The sequence below is a fragment of the Oncorhynchus tshawytscha genome, linkage group LG13 (genome assembly GCF_018296145.1).
Source record: "Oncorhynchus tshawytscha isolate Ot180627B linkage group LG13, Otsh_v2.0, whole genome shotgun sequence".
Lineage (NCBI taxonomy): Eukaryota > Metazoa > Chordata > Actinopteri > Salmoniformes > Salmonidae > Oncorhynchus > Oncorhynchus tshawytscha.
In genome coordinates, this window is record NC_056441.1 from 89,318,045 (window position 1) to 89,336,905 (window position 18,861).

The window sequence follows — 18,861 nt, forward strand, 5'->3', positions numbered from 1 at the left end:
TTCTTCCCATGACGATCGTGACACTACGTCTTCTTGTTCCTGTCCAGATCCAGATCAGTGTGATTGAATCATGCTCCCACCACCGGACAGGCGCGATCAATCAGTAAATAAAAGGCCTTTCAGTTACTTACCAAGTGTTTTTTTTATTTTATAGAAGGACGATGCGTCTGTTGTGGTGGTTCAGTGCAAATGAGTCTATATGTCACGATTTCTGCCCAAGTCGTTGCCTGTCCTTGTTCAGGCGGTGGTCGACGTCACCGGTCTTCTAGCCATCATTGATCCGTTTTTCATTTTCTTTGAAATATAATATTCCAGTCATTTGTAATCCTCATATCATCTACAAAAAGTAGCTAAGTTAAATTAGAGGGGGCTGTGGCTGTGCTAATAGCGGTGGCTGTGCTAACAATGCAGCTAACGGTGGCTGTGCTAACAGTGGTGGCTGTGCTAACAGTGCAGCTAACGGTGGCTGTGCTAACAGTGGTGGCTCTGCTAACAGTGGTGGCTGTGCTAACAGTGCAGCTAACTGTGGCTGTGGAGCAGCTAGCAGCGACAAACTCCTCTGGTGCTCCCTCACATCGAGCAATAATCTGGCAGCCCTGTTTTGAGCAATGAAGAGCTAATCTGGCAGCCCTGTTTTGAGCAATGAAGAGCTAATCTGGCAGCCCTGTTTTGAGCAATGAAGAGCTAATCTGGCAGCCCTGTTTTGAGCAATGAAGAGATAATCTGGCTGCCCTGTTTTGAGCCATTTGGAACTTTTCAATATATTTCTCTGCTGCAGATGACCATATAACTGGACAGTACTCTAAGTGTGATAGGACCAGGGATTGACCGTATAACTGGACAGTACTCTAAGTGTGATAGGACCAGGGGATTGACCATATAACCAGACAGTACTCTAAGTGTGATAGGACCAGGGATTGACCATATAACTGGACAGTACTCTAAGTGTGATAGGACCAGGGATTGACCATAATGACAGTACTGGACATTGACCATATAACTACAGTACTCAGTGTGATAGGACCAGGGATTGACCATATAACTGGACAGTACTCTAAGTGTGATAGGACCAGGGATTGAACATATAACTGGACAGTATTCTAAGTGTGATAGGACCAGGGATTGACCATATAACTGGACAGTACTCTAAGTGTGATAGGACCAGGGATTGACCATATAACTGGACAGTACTCTAAGTGTGATAGGGCCAGGGATTTACCATATAACTGGACAGTACTCTAAGTGTGATAGGACCAGGGATTGACCATATAACTGGACAGTACTCTAAGTGTTATAGAACCAGGGATTGACCATATAACTGGACAGTACTCTAAGTGTGATTGGACCAGGGATTGACCATATAACTGGACAGTACTCTAGGTGTGATTGGACCAGGGATTGACCATATAACTGGACAGTACTCTAAGTGTGATAGGACCAGGGATTGGCCATATAACTGGACAGTACTCTAAGTGTGATAGGACCAGGGATTGACCATATAACTGGACAGTACTCTAAGTGTGATAGGACCAGGGATTGACCATATAACTGGACAGTACTCTAAGTGTGATAGGACCAGGGATTGACCATATAACTGGACAGTACTCTAAGTGTGATAGGACCAGGGATTGACCATATAACTGGACAGTACTCTAAGTGTGATAGGACCAGGGATTGAATCACCTGATTCAGTGTGCTAGATGTTCAATACTCTGAATATTTTCTTGTAACAGCAATTCCCTTGCCCGTCTTAATAACAATATTATCTATGTGTTCTGACCATGATAAATCTGCATCCAACATGACAACTAGTAGTTTCGTTTTTTTCACTTGCTCTACATGTGTTCTATTCTTTGACAAAATCAATTGGGGATCATCAGCAAGCATATATCTTGAACCAAATACAACACATTTAGTTTTAGAAATGTTCAACAACAATTTGTTCATATCAACCCACTCAGACACCATTCTTAGTTCACTGCTCAGTACATCTGTTAGCTCATTACATTATGATGCTGCGCTGTACATTGTAGAGTCATCAGCATACATGACCCCTCTTGCTTTGTTCATTACTGAAGGTAAATCATTAGTAAAGATAGAGAAGTGGTCCTAGGCAGCTTCCTTGAGGAACACCACAGTGTATATCTTTACTGTTTGAAAAGCTACCATTAAAGAAAACAATTTAGATAGTTTTCCATCCAGGATAGGAGGGGGATGAATGAGCCAATTGTAAGCTGGGGATGATTAGGTGACTGTGATATGAGGGACAGCTTTGGAATTTAGCCAACGTCACCGGGGTTCCCTACTCTTACGATAAGTGCCATGGGATTTTAAAAATATATATATATATATATATATTTCACCTTTATTTAACCAGGTAGGCTAGTTGAGAACAAGTTCTCATTTACAACTGAGACCTGGCCAAGATAAAGCATAGCAGAGTGAACAGACAACAACACAGAGTTAAACATGGAGTAAACAATAAACAAGTCAATAACACAGTAGAAAAAAGAAGAAAAAAAAGAGTCTATATACATTGTGTGCAAAAGGCATGAGGAGGTAGGCGAATAATTACAATTTAGCAGATGAACACTGGAGTGTGAATGATGGTCATGTACAGGTAGAGATACTGGTGTGCAAAAGAGCAGAAAAGTAAATAAATAAAAACAGTATGGGGATGAGGTAGGAAAATTGGGTGGGCTATTTACCGATGGATTATGTACAGCTGCAGCGATCGGTTAGCTGCTCAGATAGCAGATGTTTAAAGTTGGTGAGGGAGATAAAAGTCTCCAACTTCAATGATTTTTGCTATTCGTTCCAGTCACAGGCAGCAGAAACTGGAAGGAAAGGCGGCCAAATGAGGTGTTGGCTTTAGGGATGATCGGTGAGATACACCTGCTGGAGCGCGTGCTACGGGTGGGTGTTGCCATCGTGACCAGTGAACTGAGATAAGGTGGAGCTTTTTCGATAAAATATCCACCAGGACAATTGGTTTCTCATAAGAAGCGATTGGATAAATGGCTACTTGTGTACTTGACGCAAGATTTTCTGCGGGAGCCATCATGTGACCACTTGCTCAATGTGGTCCCTTATGGCTATTCTTCAACATAAATGCGTAAAAAGACGTCACAATGCTGTAGACACCTTGGGGAATACATAGAAAACGTAAGCTCATTCGTAGCTCATTCACAGCCATATAAGGAGTCATTGGCATGAAGCGGTTTTAAAAAATGCGGCACTTCCTGATTGGATTTTTATCTGGGTTTCGCCTGTAACATCAGTTCTGTAGCACTCACAGACAATATCTTTGCAGTTTTGGAAATGTCAGAGTGTTTTCTATACAAAGCTGTTAATTATATGCATAGTCGAGCATCTTGTCGTGACAAAATATCCCGTTTAAAACGTTTTTTATCCAAAAATGAAAATACTGCCACCTAGTACCAAGAAGTAATTAGAACTACCCATCCCGGGTCCGGGAGAATTGTCATCAACTACACTAATTAGCTTAGCGCAACGGTCAAATAATCTTACTAGAAAATATTCATATTCATGAAATCACAAGTGAAATATAATGAAACACAGCTTAGCCTTTTGTTAATCACCCTGTCATCTCGGATTTTGAAATTATGCTTTACAGCCAAAGCAAGACAAGCGTTTGTGTAAGTTTATCTATGCCTAGCATAGCATTATGTCCAGCTAGCATCAGGAAGCTTGGTCACGAAAATCAGAAAAGCAATCAAATTAACCGTTTACCTTTGATGATCTTCAGATGTTTTCACTGACGAGACTCCGAGTTAGACAGCAAATGTTCCTTTTGTTCCATAAAGATTATTTTTATACCCAAAATTCCTCCGTTTGTTTGTCACGTTGTGTTGAGAAATGCACCGGAAATAGCGGTCACGTCAACGTCGAAAAAAAATTCTAACGATATCCATAATATCGACAGAAACATGTCAAACGTTTTTTATAATCAATCCTCAAGGTGTTTTTCAAATATCTATTCGATAATATATCAACTGGGACAATTGGCTTTTCAGTAGGAGCGAGAGAAAAAATGACTACCTCTGTCTTTTACGCAAGAATCACTGAGAGCCCTCAGCTGGCCACTTACGCAATGTTGTTTACGCTCATTCTTCAACATAAAGGCGTGAAACTACGTCACAATGCTGTAGACACCTTAGGGAAGCCACAGAAAAAGGAATCTGGTTGATATCCCTTTCAGTGGCAAAAAGGGGTCACATAGGAAGACAACGGTTTCAAAACATGAGTCACTTCCTGATTGGATTTTTCTTAGGCTTTCTCCTCGGTTGTCCATCCAGGTAATCAGCCTTCCCAAACGTGTTCTGGAGGCCCTCCCTGACTGTGGTGATTTCATTCTGCCTTCCCAGACATGTTGTGGAGGTCCTCCCTGACTGTGGGGATTTCATTCTGCCTTCCCAGACATGTTCTGGAGGCCCTCCCTGACTGTGGGGATTTCATTCTGCCTTCCCAGATGTGTTCTGGAGGCCCTCCCTGACTGTGGGGATTTCATTCTGCCTTCCCAGATGTGTTCTGGAGGCCCTCCCTGACTGTGGGGATTTCATTCTGCCTTCCCAGATGTGTTCTGGAGGCCCTCCCTGACTGTGGTGATTTCATTCTGCCTTCCCAGATGTGTTCTGGAGGCCCTCCCTGACTGTGGGGATTTCATTCTGCCTTCCCAGATGTGTTCTGGAGGTCCTCCCTGACTGTGGTGATTTCATTCTGCCTTCCCAGACATGTTCTGGAGGCCCTCCCTGACTGTGGTGATTTCATTATGCCTTCCCAGACGTGTTCTGGAGGTCCTCCCTGACTGTGGTGATTTCATACTGCCTTCCCAGATGTGTTCTGGAGGCCCTCCCTGACTGTGGTGATTTCATTATGCCTTCCCAAACATGTTGTGGAGGTCCTCCCTGACTGTGGTGATTTCATTCTGCCTTCCCAGACATGTTCTGGAGGTCCTCCCTGACTGTGGGGATTTCATTCTGCCTTCCCAGACGTGTTCTGGAGGTCCTCCCTGACTGTGATGATTTCATTCTGCCTTCCCAGATGTGTTCTGGAGGCCCTCCCTGACTGTGGGGATTTCATTCTGCCTTCCCAGATGTGTTCTGGAGGCCCTCCCTGACTGTGGGGATTTCATTCTGCCTTCCCAGACATGTTCTGGAGGCCCTCCCTGACTGTGGGGATTTCATTCTGCCTTCCCAGATGTGTTCTGGAGGCCCTCCCTGACTGTGGGGATTTCATTCTGCCTTCCCAGATGTGTTCTGGAGGCCCTCCCTGACTGTGGTGATTTCATTCTGCCTTCCCAGATGTGTTCTGGAGGTCCTCCCTGACTGTGGTGATTTCATTCTGCCTTCCCAGATGTGTTCTGGAGGCCCTCCCTGACTGTGGTGATTTCATTATGCCTTCCCAGACGTGTTCTGGAGGTCCTCCCTGACTGTGGTGTTTTCATTCTGCCTTCCCAGATGTGTTCTGGAGGCCCTCCCTGACTGTGGTGATTTCATTATGCCTTCCCAGACGTGATCTGGAGGTCCTCCCTGACTGTGGGAACTTCATTCTGCCTTCCCAGACATGTTCTGGAGGTCCTCCCTGACTGTGGGGATTTCATTCTGCCTTCCCAGATGTGTTCTGGAGGTCCTCCCTGACTGTGGGGATTTCATTCCCGTATAGAGGAACAGTTTCTGGGCAGTGTTTCCTGTGTGGTCTTCAATCCATCCTTCTGGTTTGTTTTAATGTCTTTGCCATCTTTATTCAAGTCGTCTAGCCGTTTGTTGGTCGACTTCCTGCTGAAGTATTAATTTCCGAATCGAAACCTTTCCTGCTTCTCCAAGAGTTCACGTACCTACCCAACAGAGATGTGATCCTCGTCCTTTTTTTTCCCGGAGGCATGATAGTACTAATAATAGGACAAGCCCGCTATTCAGTCTGGGAAATGAGAGATACCGGCAGTAGAAAACTCTAGTAGAAAACAGTAGAAATCGGTGGTTCTAAACCCCCAGGGACAAATAGAAGTGTGGCCCTAGCCACAAGGGCCAACCGCTTAGCGTGCTTAGTATCCAGAAGTAGTAGACCAGGTTGCCTAACAAGCAGCTAGGCTTGCTGCTTTACCAGTGTACCTTGTTTGAGCAAAGGATCCTGGGATATACATGAGTGGGCCCAGTGTTAACGGCTAACTGCATCGCAGGATCTAGATATGAATAGGAAAACTATTTTCTAACTATAAATTGTATTAGTTTACTAGGAAGTTTGTTGTTAAAGTAAAACAAACAGAGTCTCTAGTCTTGAACTGTGCTTGTTGATGATCAGTTTTCTGGTGTCAACGTTGTGAGGGACTGACATGTTCTGTAGTGCGAGCGACTAAGGATCTGTCAGGGAAACAAGGTAAACATGATTCTGCATCACAGGCCACAGTGGTGAGAGGATGTGGTGATAGGATTCTGGGTCCTGGGGGAGACGGGGTGTCAGAGTAACTGATCCAAACCAACCTTGGTGAGGCCCCATCAGACAAGGTCAGGGTGCAGATTTATGCTGTGCGCTAAGCAGAATGAACAACACTGGAGCTATCTAGAGCTGGGGGGAAATGAGCCTTTTTCATCCCATTGATTTCCTAAAGCACCGAGAAAAGAGCTTTGTCAGCCGCTGGAATTTAGGTGTGATTGTGACGGATCTGTCCGGCACACTGGGCACCTGGCAGGGGTGGGTTGGGTTCGATGCTGGGATGAGAGAGGGAGGATGGAGGGAGGAAGAATAGAGGAGGGAGGGAGGGAAGGAAGGAAGGAGGGAGCCTCCCTGGCCCTGTGTAGAGTGAGTAGGAGTAGAGGGGAGAGAGGAGGGAGGAAGAATAGAGGGGAGGGAGGGAGGAGGGAGGGAGGAAGAGGGAGACTCCCTGGCCCTGTGTAGAGTGAGTAGGAGGAGAGGGGAGTGAGTAGGAGGAGAGGGGAGAGAGGAGGGAGGAAGAATAGAGGGAGGGAGGGAAGGAGGGAGACTCCCTGGCCCTGTGTAGAGTGAGTAGGAGGAGAGGGGAGAGAGGAAGGAGGAAGAATAGAGGAGGGAGGGAGGGAAGGAAGGAGGGAGGGAGTCTCCTGGCCCTGTGTAGAGTGAGTAGGAGGAGAGGGGAGAGAGGAGGGAGGAAGAATAGAGGGAGGGAAGGAGGAAGGAGGGAGACTCCCTGGCCCTGTGTAGAGTGAGTAGGAGGAGAGGGGAGTGAGTAGGAGGAGAGAGGAGAGAGGAGGGAGGAAGAATAGAGGAGGGAGGGAGGGAAGGAAGGAGGGAGCCTCCCTGGCCCTGTGTAGAGTGAGTCGGGGAGAGAGGCGGGAGGAAGGATAGAGGGAGCGTTGGCCCTGGACCAGTGGCCCTGGATCTCTGCAGAGTCAGTCATAGATAAGAATTGTCTTTGGGTTATTCAAACCTTGATACTGTACATCTCAGCACATCAATCTGTCAATAGCCTCCCCCTCTGCCTCCCCGCTGTGCCTCCCGATGTGCCTCCCGCTGTGCCTCTGCCCCCTCTGCCTCCCCCTTCTGCCTCCCTGCTGTGCCTCCCCCTCTGCCTCCCCGCTGTGCCTCCCCCTCTGCATCCCCGCTGTGCCTCCCCCTCTGCCTCCCCCTCTGCCTCCCGCTGTGCCTCCCGCTGTGCCTTCCCGCTGTGCCTCCGCCTCTGCCTCCCCGCTGTGCCTCCCCGCTGTGCCTTCCCGCTGTGCCTCCCCCCTCTGCCTCCCCGCTGTGCCTCCCCGCTGTGCCTCCCCCCGCTGTTCCTCCCCGCTGTGCCTCCCCCTCTGCCTCCCCGCTGTGCCTCCCCCCCGCTGTGCCTCCCCCTCTGCCTGCCCCCGCTGTGCCTCCCCGCTGTGCCTCCCCGCTGTGCCTCCCCGCTGTGCCTCCCCCTGTTTCTCCCTTCTTCCTTCCTTCCTCCCCCATCATCTCTCTCTGTGTGTCAGGGAGACAGAAGGAGACTCATCTCTCTCTCTGTGTCAGGGAGACAGAAGGAGACTCATCTCTCTCTGTGTGTCAGGGAGACAGAAGGAGACTCATCTCTCTCTCTGTGTCAGGGAGACAGAAGGAGACTCATCTCTCTCTGTGTGTCAGGGAGGCAGAAGAAGACTCATCTCTCTCTGTGTGTCAGGGAGACAGAAGGAGACTCATCTCTCTCTGTGTGTCAGGGAGGCAGAAGGAGACTCATCTCTCTCTGTGTGTCAGGGAGACAGAAGGAGACTCATCTCTCTCTGTGTCAGGGAGACAGAAGGAGACTCATCTCTCTCTGTGTGTCAGGGAGGCAGAAGGAGACTCATCTCTCTCTGTGTGTCAGGGAGGCAGAAGGAGACTCATCTCTCTGTGTGTCAGGGAGACAGAACGAGACTCATCTCTCTCTGTGTCAGGGAGGCAGAAGGAGACTCATCTCGCTCTGTGTGTCAGGGAGACAGAAGGAGACTCATCTCGCTCTGTGTGTCAGGGAGACAGAAGGAGACTCATCTCTCTCTGTGTGTCAGGGAGGCAGAAGGAGACTCATCTCTCTCTGTGTGTCAGGGAGACAGAAGGAGACTCATCTCTCTCTCTCTCTGTGTCAGGGAAAGAGAAGGAGACTCATCTCTCTCTCTGTGTCAGGGAGATAGAAGGAGATGAGCCAGAGGAAGTGTGTCATCTTGTGTCATCTTGTTCAACTCTGATATCCTCCAATACAATCTCTCTGCTCTGTATCTCAGAAGCCCTGAACAGTGTTATCTTATACCCCAGAACCTCTCTCATCTCATATGTATCCCTACACCAAGACCAAGACCACAGCACCTCTCTCCTCTCATCTGTATCCCTTCACCAAGACCCCAGCACCTCTCTTCTCTCCTATGTATCCCTCCACCAAAGACGGGCTGTTCTCAGATGCCCTGAACACACACACACACACACACACACACACACACACACACACACACACACACACACACACACACACACACACACACACACACACACATACATAGGAAGCTCAGCTACAAAGACAAATCCAGAATGCTTTGTTTCCTAGGATGCAGTTCACCATGATGTTTGTTTTAAACCTCAAAGACTGGCAGATTAAAGCTGTAGTTGTTCTCTTGTTCTCTCTGGCAGATTAAAGCTGTAGTTGTTCTCTTCTTCTCTCTGGCAGATTAAAGCTGTAGTTGTTCTCTTCTTCTCTCTGGCAGATTAAAGCTGTAGTTGTTCTCTTCTTCTCTCTGGCAGATTAAAGCTGTAGTTGTTCTCTTCTTCTCTCTGGCAGATTAAAGCTGTAGTTGTTCTCTTCTTCTCTCTGGCAGATTAAAGCTGTAGTTGTTCTCTTCTTCTCTCTGGCTGATTAAAGCTGTAGTTGTTCTCTTCTTCTCTCTGGCTGATTAAAACTGTAGTTGTTCTCTTCTTCTCTCTGGCAGATTAAAGCTGTAGTTGTTCTCTTCTTCTCTCTGGCAGATTAAAGCTGTAGTTGTTCTCTTCTTCTCTCTAGCTGGTTAAAGCTGTAGTTGTTCTCTTCTTCTCTCTGGCAGATTAAAGCTGTAGTTGTTCTCTTCTTCTCTCTGGCAGATTAAAGCTGTAGTTGTTCTCTTCTTCTCTCTGGCAGATTAAAGCTGTAGTTGTTCTCTTCTTCTCTCTAGCTGGTTAAGCTGTAGGAGGTTGGTGGCACCTTAATTGGGGAGGACGGGCTCATGGTAAATGGCTGGAGCGTAATCAGTGGGACTGTATCCAATTCATCTAAAGACATGATTTGCCTCCATTCCATTTGATCCGTCCCAACCATTATTATGTACCGTCTTCCCTCAGCGGCCTCACATGCTCTACAATTAGCCTTGGTTTGCCTCGGTGTCCGTGTTAATAATTATCGTGAGACGACAAGGTGTTGTTAACGAGGAACTTGTAATCGCTTTCTTAGATGTTCAGTGTTGTTCTAGGTGGTATTTTCAATTAAGCAACTGAAACAACCGGTGTCTGATATGAATAATGGTAAATCATTAAGACCTGTAATGTGTTCATAACCTCCCTCATTTGTCCAGTGTGATTAGAAGATCATGATTAACAAACGATCAAACTAACGATACAAAGCAATTACCTCATCTGCTACCGGAGGCTACCGGAGGACACCCCCCCCCCACCACCACCACACCCCACCCCAACCCTCGCCCACCCACCCCTGGGTGCACATTTTGTTTTTTGCCCTAGCACTACACAGCTGATTTAAATAATCAAAGCTTGATGAGGAGTTGATTATTTTTAATTATTAGTTGATTATTTTTAATTATTAGTTGATTATTTTTAATTATTAGTTGATGATTATTTTTCATTATTAGTTGATTATTTTTAATTATTAGTTGATTATTTTTAATTATTAGTTAATTATTTTTAATTATTAGTTGATTATTTTTAATTATTGGTTGATTATTTTTAATTATTAGTTGGTTATTTTTAATTATTAGTTGATTATTTTTAATCAACTGTGTAGTGATATGGCAAAAAAAAAAAAAAAACTTGTACCCAGGAGGGGCCCAGGACCGAGTTTGGGAAACCTTGGATTAGATGCCAACACCATGTTCTTAGGTCACCACCAAATTAGGTCTATTTGGTGATATTTGACTTTGACCAATAAATATGTCCTCTCAACTTTCACAATCAGGATGAAGAAAGTAAATCAGCCTATTTAATGCATAAATGCAAAGATATACAGTAATACCAATGCACTACCGAATTAATTAACTTAATATTCAAGTCAGCGGTGTGTCTGAATATCTTATTCATGTCAAGTTAAAAAAAAATAACAAGTTTCAGGTTTGATGTGATTTTTCAAATATGTGGCTATAGAGACAGTAGTGAGATGATTTGTCTGTGGTGATATGTGACTGGTCTGTGGTGATATGTTCATTGAGGTGGTGACTGGTCTGTGGTGATATGTGACTGGTCTGTGGTGATATCTTCATTGAGGTGTGATTGGTCTGTGGTGATATTTGACTGGTCTGTGGTGATATGTGACTGGTCTGTGGTGATATATGACTGGTCTGTCAAATCAAATCAAATCAAATTTTATTTGGTGATATGGTCAGCAGTGTAGCCTAGTGGTTAGAGTGTTGGACTAGTAACCGGAAGGTTGCAAGTTCAAACCCCCGAGCTGACAAATCTGTCATTCTGCCCCTGAACAGGCAGTTAACCCACTGTTCCTAGGCCGTCATTGAAAATAAGAAGTTGTTCTTAACTGACTTGCCTAGTAAAATAAAAAAATTGAGGTGGTGACTGGTCTGTGGTGATATTTGACTGCTCTGTGGTGATATGTTCATTGAGGTGGTGACTGGTCTCTTTTGAAGCTGATGTAGCACCATGCTGCTAACAGAAAGGTCATCTTAAACCTGTTGTCTCTCGCACAGCATTTCAGACACATGGACTCGCAACACAGACACACACACACACAAGCATACACACCTTTCTCAGGTAGGTCATTTGACACAGCAACGCACATCCAGTGTTTCCCACTCAGCAGTAGTACCTGCTGTTACAGCCTGCCAGCCAGCCACAGCAGAGCACAGGGCCTCTTCATATAATACATTTTACATTCTTGATCCTGCCTCCCCAAGGCACAGTCGTCCCTCTTTTCAGACACTCCCATCTAGCCCTACCTCTATACATTTCATTCTAACGCTATCTACAGACACTCCCATCTAGCCCTACCTCTATACATTTCATTCTAACCCTATCTACAGACACTCCCATCTAGCCCTAACTCTATACATTTCATTCTAAACCTATCTACAGACACTTCCATCTAGCCATACACACATACACTCCCATCTAGCCATACATACAGACACTCCCGTCTAGCCGTACCTACATATGGCTATGTTTCAAACGGCACCCTATTCCCAACATAGTGCACTACTTTTGAGTAGAGACTTTGTCCCCTCATCTGAAGAACTGTGAACTTTATTGGATCCTATGAATGTGTGTCTGTGTCCCCCCAGCTCTGTGTGTCTGATGGTCCTTCTTGTGTGTCCCACAGCACTGTGTGTGTGTGTTTACTATGTGTTCACTGTGTGTTCCCCAGCCTTGAGGGACAACCGGATCGAGCTGGTTCGGGCAACGTGGGCGGAGCTTACCATCAGCATCAGTGACATCAGCCTATCAGACGAGGGCCAGTACACATGCTCCCTGTTCACCATGCCTGTCAAGACCACCAAGGCCTTCCTCACTGTACTGGGTGAGTGTGTGTGCGTGTGTGTGAGTGTGTGTGAGTGAGAGAGAGAGTGAGTGAGTGAGTGAGTGAGTGAGTGAGTGACAGAGACAGAGACAGAGACAGAGAGAGAGACAGAGACAGTGAGTGAGTGAGAGACAGAGAGAGTGAGTGAGAGAGTGAGTGAGAGAGAGTGAGAGTGAGAGAGAGACAGAGACAGAGAGAGTGAGAGAGACAGAGTGAGAGAGACAGAGAGAGAGACAGTGTAGGGATTAGGGTTCCGTTTGGATCTCTACACACCTTAGGACTGACAATTACACAGTGCTAATGTTCCTAACTCAGACAGCAGTCGTCGTTTAATTGGTTGGACTGTTTAACGATCCCCTAAAGGTTGATGGGGAAGCGTATTGATTTTTTTAGGCAAGAAGGCATCTCACTACACATGAAGAATGAATGTTGATTGAGGTTATTAGAAGGACAGTATTTGTAATGACATAATAGGCTTGTTCTGTTTTTTAACCTAACGTGTTATGTTAATACAGTTCTTGTTGATTGGGTGTTTTGTTGTTGTTGATGATTTTCGGTGTTATGAATTGTTGTTGTCCTGCAGGAGTCCCAGAGCGACCAGAGATCACAGGGTTCACTAAGCCAGCCATGGAGGGAGATGAGATCACTCTGATCTGCACCACATCTGGCAGCAAGCCTGCGGCACACATCCGCTGGTTCAGAAACGACAAGGAAGTAACAGGTATGGGCAGAATGTAACAACAAGGAAGTAACAGGTTTTGGGCAGAATGTAACAAGGAAGTAACAGGTATGGGCAGAATGTAACAAGTTTTGGGCAGAATGTAACAACAAGGAAGTAACAGGTATGGGCAGAATGTAAAAATAAGGAAGTAACAGGTATGGGCAGAATGTAACAATAAGGAAGTAACAGGTATGGGCAGAATGTAACAGGTATGGGCAGAATGTAACAATAAGGAGGTAACAGGTATGGGCAGAATGTAGCAACAAGGAAGTAACAGGTATGGGCAGAATGTAGCAACAAGGAAGTAACAGGTATGGGCAGAATGTAAAAATAAGGAAGTAACAGGTATGGGCAGAATGTAACAGGTATGGGCAGAATGTAACAATAAGGAGGTAACAGGTATGGGCAGAATGTAGCAACAAGGAAGTAACAGGTATGGGCAGAATGTAAAAATAAGGAAGTAACAGGTATGGGCAGAATGTAAAAATAAGGAAGTAACAGGTATGGGCAGAATGTAACAGGTATGGGCAGAATGTAACAATAAGGAGGTAACAGGTATGGGCAGAATGTAGCAACAAGGAAGTAACAGGTACGGGCAGAATGTAGCAACAAGGAAGTAACAGGTATGGGCAGAATGTAGCAACAAGGAAGTAACAGGTATGGGCAGAATGTAGCAACAAGGAAGTAACAGGTATGGGCAGAATGTAACAAGGAGGTAACAGGGTACAGGTACGGGGGAAAAATAACAAGGAATGTAGAAAAGTGGCACCCGTATTGGTCTCTGATACAGGTGATGGTTTAGATTATAGGGTTAACTGTCCCAGCGTCCCTGTAAGAGGACGGAAATTACCAGTAGGAGACAGATGTACAGAACACATGTTTATTGCCACACTCAAGACAGGCACACACATACAGCAAGCAGGAAGTAGACTGGGTGAACGTGATAGTGGTTTCCTGTAGTAAAAACATTTATTACACAGCATTAATAATTAATATAAACATTAGCAATGTATACAATAGTGGCAGGAAATTGCACATACCAGCTAACACTAGTAAGCTAAGATAGCACACAATGGTAGTAGCTAAAGGAATAGCTATGCTAGTAGGCTGGAATGCTACATAGTATTAATGGTGAGCTAGCAGAAGCATATTTAGGTATACACAGGATACAGTTAGCAGCTCACGTGGTACACAACAAATACAATAGAAGCTGACATGCTAGCCTAAGAGGCTACAGGCTGTGGGTAATAGTATATACCGTACAATAGAGGCTAGCACGCTAGGCTAGTAGGCTCCAGGTCAGTATGGAGAGCTATTTAAACCCTACGTGCAGTACAGTTAACAGCTACCGGGCTAATGGTTATCGGTATCATGCTAGGATGCTAAGATGTAAACATGCAGCCATTTTGGATGTGGCTAGGAATTGACCCGGATGTCATCGACCGGCCATTTTAGGTGTGTGTATAAACAATGCCGGGCTGGCAACCATCTTGGTCCATTGTAGGTGATGGGTAGAGATTAGCTAGATTAGCCTGAGTAGCTAAGAGTGCACAACTCTACCAAGAGGGCAAATAAACACAATGTTGCAAGATTCGTACACAGGCGTGAAGTAACAACATACTAGCATGGAAAAAGACATGTAGTTACATTGTTTAAGCCTATTACATGTATACATGAAATATATACATGAACCCCAACAAAGTCCACTCACATCGCCATTCACACACGGTTAGGAAGTCCAGGCTGGAGGCTGTACCACCTGTTGAGGTGGTGTAGAGTTCTTGTCCTTGTAGGCAGGGTCTAATGGTGAGTTGTGTTGAGGTGGTGCCGAGTTCTTGTCCTTGTAGGAAGGGTCTAGTGGTGAGTTGTGTAGAGGTGGTGCCAAGTTCTTGTAGGAAGGGTCTAGTGGTGAGTTGTGTTGAGGTGGTGCCAAGTTCTTGTAGGAAGGGTCTAGTGGTGAGTTGTGTTGAGGTGGTGCCGAGTTCTTGTCCTTGTAGGAAGGGTCTAGTGGTGAGTTGTGTAGAGGTGGTGCCAAGTTCTTGTAGGAAGGGTCTAGTGGTGAGTTGTGTTGAGGTGGTGCCAAGTTCTTGTAGGAAGGGTCTAGTGGTGAGTTGTGTTGAGGTGGTGCCGAGTTCTTGTCCTTGTAGGAAGGGTCTAGTGGTGAGTTGTGTAGAGGTGGTGCCAAGTTCTTGTAGGAAGGGTCTAGTGGTGAGTTGTGTTGAGGTGGTGCCAAGTTCTTGTAGGAAGGGTCTAGTGGTGAGTTGTGTTGAGGTGGTGCCGAGGTCTTGTCCTTGTAGGCAGGGTCTAGTGGTGAGTTGTGTTGAGGTGGTGCTGAGGTCTTGTCCTTGTAGGCAGGGTCTAGTGGTGAGTTGTGTTGAGGTGGTGCCGAGTTCTTGTCCTTGTAGGCAGGGTCTAGTGGTGAGTTGTGTTGAGGTGGTGCCGAGTTCTTGTCCTTGTAGGCAGGGTCTAGTGGTGAGTTGTGTTGAGGTGGTGCCGAGTTCTGATCTGTTGTCTCTCTGCACCCCTGTGTCCAACTCAAGAACGGCCAGGAATAGGGTTCTGTTGCCCAACCTGATAGGGCCTGTGAATGACTGACCAGGTAAGCTGACTGCGTTCTCTGGCAACCTGGTCCCAAACACAGAGGTATGAAGTGGCTTTTGCCACTGGAGAAATGTGCCACATATGTGCCTCGTTTCAGGAACTAGGCGCATGTCGCACGTCACTACTTCACAGGAGGCATTAGAACGCAAACATGCATTTTTTATGAATCAAAATGCGTCTTTTTTTAATAACAAACTTACCATCTGTAAATACTTATACAAATGTTAAATTACGAGCAGAGTTTGGTTTAGCCACTATAAAAGGTGTGACGGCTGATTTTTTCCTTTTCCTCTGAAGAGGTGTAGCAAGGATCGGACCAAGATGCGGCGTGGTAAGTGTCCATGGTTGTTTATTTAAAAACATCAACTGAACACTGTGAAATACTATAAAAACAATAAACGTGAACAAACCGAAACAGTACCGTGTGGCGACAAACACAGACACGGAAACAAACAGTGAAACCCAGGCTACCTAAGTATGATTCTCAATCAGAGATAACTAACGACACCTGCCTCTGATTGAGAACCATACTAGGCCGAAACATAGAAATTCCAAAATCATAGAAAAACAAACATGGACTGCCCACCCCAACTCACGCCCTGACCATACTAAATAACGACAAAACAAAGGAAATAAAGGTCAGAACGTGACAAAAGGGAGGAACCTTCCCACTAGCCGTAAGATGAACGGGCTGGACATGCCAAGAGATGAGTTCTGATTGGTCTGCCGTGTAACATGCTTCTGTCTATAACATGAGCTGCTCAGTATGTGTAGGTAATGCGCTTCGAGTTTTGGTGCATGACAGCACGTTGGAGTCTGTGTGGAGGAAGGAAAATGGTGTCCCTTCAGAGGGCAAGAACAAGATGTAAGTCAGGAGAAGTGCAGAATTATAATAAGGAAAGGAATAGAAAAAGAGAGGCAGAGGAAGTCGAAGAGAGAGAGGGAAGGTGGGCTTGAATCAGTTCAAAATTGTGGGAAAAAGGGAGATGGTTTGTTAAAGAAGAATGGTAGAAAGTGTGAGCTATACGCCGGATCGAAGACAGGAAGAGAAATGGAAGTGAGTGAGGGTAAAGTATCGGACACGGTAGGTCCGGTGAAGTTCTCTGAGCCCAAGGCTTGCACGAGGGTCAGGATGAAGATGACTCTGTGACGGTAGCAGTGACATGCTTGGAAAAAGTGTACCCTTGCCTTTTGGCTGATCCATTTGTGGTTTCAGGGTGGGTGAAAACAAAAGTGCTGTGGAATAGGGAAGGTAAGCAGAAGTGGCCTGGTGATAATTGCTGGTGTTTCTGCAGGTCAGAGGAAGCATGCGCTCCGTGTTGAACTAATGTGGAAAAGAGATGTGAATTGTTTTGCTCTCAAGAAAAGACCGCCATTGAAAGGAGTGATTACTGGGGTAACTGTAAATGTGAAAGTTGACCAACTGAAAGGGAATATTTCCAGCGTTTGTGATTCTCGTCGTTTGGTGCGACGCAGACGGGGGGCGTGAGTGGTCAAACAGAAGAGTCGTCTGTTCTTTTGAGTTTTGATGGTTAGTCTTTGCCTGACAAAATGACGTTAGGATATATAAGTTAACATGTGTGAGCTTTTGGTGGTGGGAGGTTCCTAGGTGTTCCTATGTGGCAGCAGTGTGTAGGTGGGAGGTTCCTAGCTGTTCCTATGTGGCAGCAGTGTGTAGGTGGGAGGTTCCTAGCTGTTCCTATGTGGCAGCAGTGTGTAGGTGGGAGGTTCCTAGCTGTTCCTATGTGGCAGCAGTGTGTAGGTGGGAGGTTCCTAGGTGTTCCTATGTGGCAGCAGTGTGTAGGTGGGAGGTTCCTAGCTGTTCCTATGTGGCAGCAGTGTGTAGGTGGGAGGTTCCTATGTGGCAGCAGTGTGTAGGTGGGAGGTTCCTTTGTGGCAGCAGTGTGTAGGTGGGAGGTTCCTATGTGGCAGCAGTGTGTAGGTGGGAGGTTCCTATGTGGCAGCAGTGTGTAGGTGGGAGGTTCCTAGCTGTTCCTATGTGGCAGCAGTGTGTAGGTGGGAGGTTCCTATGTGGCAGCAGTGTGTAGGTGGGAGGTTCCTAGCTGTTCCTATGTGGCAGCAGTGTGTAGGTGGGAGGTTCCTATGTGGCAGCAGTGTGTAGGTGGGAGGTTCCTATGTGGCAGCAGTGTATAGGTGGGAGGTTCCTAGGTGTTCCTATGTGGCAGCAGTGTGTAGGTGGGAGGTTCCTAGGTGGCAGCAGTGTATAGGTGGGAGGTTCCTATGTGGCAGCAGTGTATAGGTGGGAGGTTCCTAGGTGTTCCTATGTGGCAGCAGTGTGTAGGTGGGAGGTTCCTAGGTGTTCCTATGTGGCAGCAGTGTGTAGGTGGGAGGTTCCTAGGTGTTCCTATGTGGCAGCAGTGTGTAGGTGGGAGGTTCCTAGGTGTTCCTATGTGGCAGCAGTGTGTAGGTGGGAGGTTCCTATGTGGCAGCAGTGTGTAGGTGGGAGGTTCCTAGCTGTTCCTATGTGGCAGCAGTGTGTAGGTGGGAGGTTCCTATGTGGCAGCAGTGTGTAGGTGGGAGGTTCCTAGCTGTTCCTATGTGGCAGCAGTGTGTAGGAGGGAGGTTCCTAGGTGGCAGCAGTGTATAGGTGGGAGGTTCCTAGGTGTTCCTATGTGGCAGCAGTGTGTAGGTGGGAGGTTCCTAGGTGTTCCTATGTGGCAGCAGTGTGTAGGTGGGAGGTTCCTATGTGGCAGCAGTGTGTAGGTGGGAGGTTCCTATGTGGCAGCAGTGTGTAGGTGGGAGGTTCCTATGTGGCAGCAGTGTGTAGGAGGGAGGTTCCTATGTGGCAGCAGTGTGTAGGTGGGAGGTTCCTATGTGGCAGCAGTGTGTAGGAGGGAGGTTCCTATGTGGCAGCAGTGTGTAGGTGGGAGGTTCCTAGGTGGCAGCAGTGTGTAGGAGGGAGGTTCCTATGTGGCAGCAGTGTGTAGGTGGGAGGTTCCTAGGTGGCAGCAGTGTGTAGGAGGGAGGTTCCTATGTGGCAGCAGTGTGTAGGTGGGAGGTTCCTAGGTGTTGCTATGTGGCAGCAGTGTGTAGGTGGGAGGTTCCTAGGTGTTCCTATGTGGCAGCAGTGTGTAGGTGGGAGGTTCCTATGTGGCAGCAGTGTGTAGGTGGGAGGTTCCTATGTGGCAGCAGTGTGTAGGTGGGAGGTTCCTATGTGGCAGCAGTGTGTAGGTGGGAGGTTCCTATGTGGCAGCAGTGTGTAGGTGGGAGGTTCCTAGGTGTGAGAAGTGTGCAGAAGGGCATGAGACAAAGGAATGTGTAGCATTAGGGAAAGAAGTGGTATGTGTTAATTGTAGGGGGTGCCCATGGG

At 46.6% G+C, this 18,861-nt stretch overlaps 1 protein-coding gene across 1 annotated transcript in view; it reads left to right on the forward strand.

Moving 5' to 3' along the window:
- Nucleotides 1-7,494: 7,494 nt before the first annotated feature.
- Nucleotides 7,495-18,861, forward strand: part of LOC121838982 (cell adhesion molecule 2-like) — a 117,618-nt gene continuing 106,251 nt past the window's right edge. The window contains exons 1-3 of the mRNA XM_042294981.1: nucleotides 7,495-7,885; nucleotides 12,056-12,208; nucleotides 12,792-12,929. Of these exons, the coding sequence (XP_042150915.1) occupies nucleotides 7,495-7,885; nucleotides 12,056-12,208; nucleotides 12,792-12,929 (682 nt within the window). The remainder of the gene's footprint in view (nucleotides 7,886-12,055; nucleotides 12,209-12,791; nucleotides 12,930-18,861) is intronic.